Genomic DNA, 5,595 nt, shown 5'->3' with positions numbered 1-5,595 from the left:
TAATGATCAATCCTTTCGGGTGATTTTATCCACACACTTTTAATGCTCAGAAGCTTCTTATAAATTATTGAAAGAGCTTTAGTGCTTGGATTTACAGTAGAGGCAGTCGGGCCTAGTGCGCAGGCGGCAATTTTTTTTGAGTCGGCAAAATTTGGAAATTAAGAAAAAAATATTTTTATACATAGAACCAGTATATAATGCGTGATATTTTTTTGCAATTAAATGGTTATTTTAATTTTATAAAAATGAGACATAACTAGCTGTAAGTCGAATTCTGTCTTGAGGCAATTATGCATCGTGCCTTAAGGCAAATTGCTGGAACTTCCCGTACCGTAACGAAATATTCGAGGAATACTAAATGTTTTCAAATAGATTATTATAAATATTGTAAACATTGTCTAATATTTATAAGAATTATACAAACTGAATTGCAGAGTTGAAATTATTTGTAAAGTATATTAGAACTATAGTCAGAATTCAAAATAAAATCTGAAATATTTTCGATATACACAAAACTAAAAAAAAAAAAAAAAACTAGAACATAAAAAAAAGGGAACAAATTTTTTTTCCAAAATCAATTATTTTGTTAAGACAAGCAGAAAGTTCTTTGAATCATTTAAATCGGACGCTTAGTTCTCTCAAAAACTGCCATTTTTTACATATTTAGCTCCGTATCTTCAAAATGGCTGGGCCTGCCTTTGCCAAAAACTAATAAACACTCCTTCCAATCATTACTAATTGAATGTTTTTTAGATCATTCAAATCGGATACTCCGTTCTCTCAAAAATTCAATTTCTAATTTTTGCACTCTTTGCTCCGTATCTCCGAAACGGCTGGACCTGCCTTTGCTAAAAACTAATCAGCTCTTTTCCCTATCAATAGGAATCGAATGTTTTTTGAACCATTCAAATCGGTTGATCCGTACGTCCGAAAAAGTGGGCGAAAATTTGTATCCATACATACATACACACACACACACACACACACACACACATCCATTTTTTCTGAAGTATGCCAAAATGTTCAGAAACCTTCAAAACGTCGAGAAATGTAAAAATTTTCAATTCCGATTTTCGGCCCATTACAATAACTTACCCTACGGGAAGTTAAAAAATGGGGCGGCATTTTCGTCAGTGCCTTATCGTGCCAAATTTCTCAATCCGGTCCTGGCTGGAGTTAAACCCTTTATCAACTCCTTCTGTTTAAGTATATTACATAAATATGATGTGTTACGCTCGCGTAAATCCTCGGCCTCATAGATAAAAAGATTATAAGCTCGGCATCCTCACATTTTTCAATAATTTCACGCTTTATTTCAATAGACCTTGTCTTTAAAGACATGGTTATAAAAGTACATAATATTTTGTAAATGTACAAAAAGCAACATATAGACTCAACATATAACTGTGCAATCACTATTACTTATGTCAAAACTTTAATATAAGACTTAAATTTGACTTAAAGACAAGACTTTAATATAATCCTTTATATATTCGCGTGGGTACATGTTACTATACCATAAATAAATAACCATTACTTATAAATAAGCATGGTTACTAGCCATGTCACTACTAAGGTAACCGGAACCATACGTCCCAGTTCGGCCGGGACAGTCTTGAATTTCCACTTTGTGTCCGGGGCTTTTCTAAGAGTAATATTTGTCCAAGATTTAGATCTTTTATCCGGGATTGTCCCGGGTTTTGGAAAATTATAAGTTAAAATTGAATCTTTACAATTATTTGATAATAAAATTACAACTACAGCTTACTCCTTACTCTGCTATGCTAGCAGACTAGGATATATAGAGCAAGTATGCTAATGAGAAAATGGTCAATGCAAAATTTCAAAGGCGGGTTAAAATAGCCTCTCATATTAAAAAATTCGAACATTAATTTTCGAATTCACAAAAATTAACAAAAGTTATGAAAGCTAATAAACGAGTGCAATTTTTTTTCAAGTTAATTATGAAGAAAATTGAATAGCATTTTATACAAATCGAAAAATATAAGATATATTTTAGCATTATAAGTAAAAAGAGAGTATAACATGTAATCGAATAATAAAGTTGTTATTAAGAGTCCACAATTCTGATTCAAAAAAATAATTTATTTTTTAAAAAAACTGTTACTCAACAGGAATTCCCTACCCCCAGGCACAGTTTGCCGTCCCGATTTTGACTTTAAAAAATCTGGTTACCTTATTACTTCACAAATAATTAATGATGAAAGCCAAAATATTTCTATGATAAGAAAATTATTGTTACAACCTACGAAATGTTTCATATTTTCATTTTCCCATTAACAAGTTTCTTCACTTGCTTCAAGCTCTCACTCACTCAAGAAAGCTCAAAGCTCGTATCTTATCAAATACTTGTTTATCTATGGCTCAAAGCTCGTATCTCGAATTTTCTCGTATGTCGAAGCAATGATCGCCTCTTTGGCGGCTTGTATCTCAAAACACTTGTACGTTGGGGTACCACTCTTTTTTGCTCCTGGTGTGAAAATTTGAAGGTGAAGAAAGCAATATTTCCTATCATCGAAAAAATCTCGAAACTTTTATTTATTTCAGTTCCTAAACATTTGTCATCATATAATAAAATCTGTTTCTCTGAATATTTTAGAAAATTAATAATAAGTTCATTCTTCAACTAAGTCCATTAGCTCTCTCATCTAAATTTTAAATAAAATAGTTTCCTCAATGTGTAACTATATCGAGAATTGCTCATCCATTGAATTTTTCCTCATTTACTAAAACTTACTGTAAGATAGGAATGTGTCAATTGTATGACGAATTTAATAACAATAAGCCTTTAGAATATATGTTAGAAATAAAAACAGTTTGGTTGAAGTTTCCTGTACGCAGTCCAGAGTTGTCCTCTGCTCTCTTTGTAAATACTGCAGGCTGCATGGAAGCGAGGGAAGCGAGTAAGCGAGTTTTACCCGTCAAGGTCAATTGCGCCTTGCGCCCCGTTCGTGCCGTTCGTTTTTCACTTTTCGCTCTTCGCCTGTGTTCGTGTTCGTGTTCGTGTTCGTTGGTGTTCGTGTTCGTATTCGTGTCCGTGACAGGCGCGCGTGTAACGTTCTGTCAAGTTGTCAACTGTCAAAGCGAGGAACAAAACAGAAAACTAGGGACGCGTTATTATTGATTAATATTCGGTTTTAGTGTCTTGGGTATGTGCATCAATTGATCATGTTTATCCGTAGAAATCGTTTGGTTTCGATTGATGTTCTATCGAGCATGTAGAGACGAGGCGAAACAACTACGCGAAACCATGTAACGTAATACGAACGAGGCATTCTCACAGATGTCCATCTTACCTTGTCTATTGTTATCGTCCATGGGTTCTATCAGATATGCAGACAAACAAGCAAATGCCTGCTGTGTCTGGCGCGAAACAATGTCGCAAAAAGGTCACTGTGCTTCTGCCAGATGAAAACAGGGCTAAGGCCACAGCTAAAAAGCGATCGCACAAGCCCCTGATAGATGTTCCCAGGGAGCTGGCACGTACCAGGGATGAAGGGCTCGAACGCCTCGATTTGGGAAAGTGTGATCTCACAGCCCTACCGCCCGCTGTGGGATCTCTCAAACATTTATCAGAGGTCTATCTGTACGGAAACCGAATTCATCGCTTACCAGGAGCTGTGGGTAACCTACAATCATTAGAAGTATTGGCAATGAGTGAAAATCGTCTCACTGCATTGCCAGATTCTCTAAGCAAATGTAAACGTTTAAGAGTTCTTGATGTTCGCCATAATAAACTAGGAGTTGTTCCGGATGTCGTATATAATTTATCTTGCTTGACTGACTTATTTTTAAGATACAACCGTCTACAAGAAATCAGCCCTGATATAGGTAAGCTTACCAATTTAACGATGCTGAGTTTAAGAGAAAATAAATTGCAATCTTTACCTGATACAATCGGATTGCTGGTCAATCTTGTCACTTTAGATTTGGCTCATAATTATTTGAAATCTATTCCTGATGAGCTATGCAATTGTTTTCGGTTACAAACCTTAGAACTCAGCCATAATCATTTAACTGAATTACCTGATGCCATTGGAAGACTTCGCAGCTTATCTCGCTTCGGAATTCGTTATAATAAATTCAAATCAATCAACATAGCGATTACTCAATGTACTCTATTGCAAGATTTTAATATTGAGGGAAATGCTGTGACTAATCTTCCTGGTGACTTACTTTCGAGCCTGAACCAGCTAAGAAGTATATCGTTGTCAAGAAATTTATTCACTGAATTCCCTCCAGGTGGGCCGGGCCAGTTTACCAGCTCTCTAACATCTGTGAACTTAGAACATAATGAAATATCCAGAATTCCATATGGGATTTTTGTCAGGGCAAAGAATCTCATCAAGCTCAACATGTGTGAAAATAAACTTACATGCGTTCCTGTGGATTTTGGACAGTGGACCAGCTTAATTGAATTAAACTTGAGTGCCAACCAGATCTCTAAATTACCTGCTGACATTCATCTGTTAGTCAACCTAGAAAATCTTATCGTTTCCAGTAACAAATTGAAAACCTTACCTCCAGCCATTGGTGCTATGCCCAAGTTAAGAGTGTTAGATGCCGAAGAAAATCTATTGACTGAAATTCCACCTGAAGTGTTTCATGCCACTTCACTACGACATGTAAATCTTAGCTGTAATCAACTGACGTCAATACCAAGAACGGTAGGCTGTTTGAAAAATTTACTTGGTCTTGGGCTGGGGGAAAATAGATTAGTTTCTTTGCCCGAACAGATTGGTGCATTGCACTCATTGCATACCTTACTAGTCAATGATAATCCTACACTACATGTGCTTCCTTATGAATTGGCACTCTGCAGCAGTATCCGCGTCCTGAGCCTGGACAATTGCCCTTTGTCTAGCATTCCCGCCGAGATACAACGTGCTGGTGCTACTGTTCTCATTCGTTATTTGTGGTTGCAAGGACCATACCGAGATGTACCTGGCCGAGATTGGGACCGAAAAATATATGGATCAGTCGATTCATATTTGTCAAGCCTCACAAAAAAGTGTTTAACATATGAGCTATAAGTGCAAAATAATGTAGGATATGTTTTTAAATTACATGTTATCTGTATTAAATTGAAATATGTAAATTGATGGTATACGATATTAAATATTTCAAAACACATGTTTTGTTTTATTATTTCATAATATATGCATTTATTTCTCTAATAAAGTTTTTTCGTGTTCTGTAAGAAATTCATTATTTTCTGTATAATTTTTATATAACTTGCCAAACGTTGCCTTAAGGCAAGATGCAGGAATTTTTTAATATGTGTAATTGATCGCTATGATCAATAGGAAGTGAGAATTAGCTCTTTAGATAAAATTATCATCTGTTTATGGTGAAAACAAACATTTCGCTTTCTTTAAGATCTAATTAATTTCCAATTACTTATATTAATCATAGTGCTGTATCGTGTTTAATTATATTAATCATAGTGCTGTATCGTGTTTAATTATATTAATCATAGTGCGTGCGTAACACGTGTTGTATCTCCTAAAAGCGCAGACCATTCTTCCAAACTTTATTGCCTTTTTATAACTTTAACACTTTTCGTAGGCCAAT

At 35.2% G+C, this 5,595-nt stretch overlaps 1 protein-coding gene across 1 annotated transcript; it reads left to right on the top strand.

Annotated features, from left to right (window-relative positions):
- The first annotated feature begins 3,021 nt into the window (after positions 1 to 3,021).
- LOC113378681 (leucine-rich repeat protein soc-2 homolog) lies at positions 3,022 to 5,148 on the top strand. Its single transcript, XM_026619236.1, has one exon. It carries the CDS (start codon positions 3,354 to 3,356, stop codon positions 5,052 to 5,054), a length of 1,701 nt encoding a protein of 566 aa, XP_026475021.1. The 5' UTR covers positions 3,022 to 3,353; the 3' UTR covers positions 5,055 to 5,148.
- Positions 5,149 to 5,595: the final 447 nt, after the last annotated feature.

This window comes from Ctenocephalides felis, unplaced genomic scaffold (genome assembly GCF_003426905.1).
Source record: "Ctenocephalides felis isolate EL2017-DRISC unplaced genomic scaffold, ASM342690v1 CF-g0.4_SCAFFOLD_01886, whole genome shotgun sequence".
NCBI lineage: Eukaryota > Metazoa > Arthropoda > Insecta > Siphonaptera > Pulicidae > Ctenocephalides > Ctenocephalides felis.
The sequence above is the reverse complement of the archived record's forward strand: the minus strand, read 5'-3'. Positions and strand labels throughout refer to the sequence as shown.

Coding starts and splice junctions, on each gene's coding strand:
- LOC113378681 (XM_026619236.1), top strand. CDS start 3,354: ATGCAGACAAACAAGCAAATGCCTGCTGTGTCTGGCGCGAAACAATGT.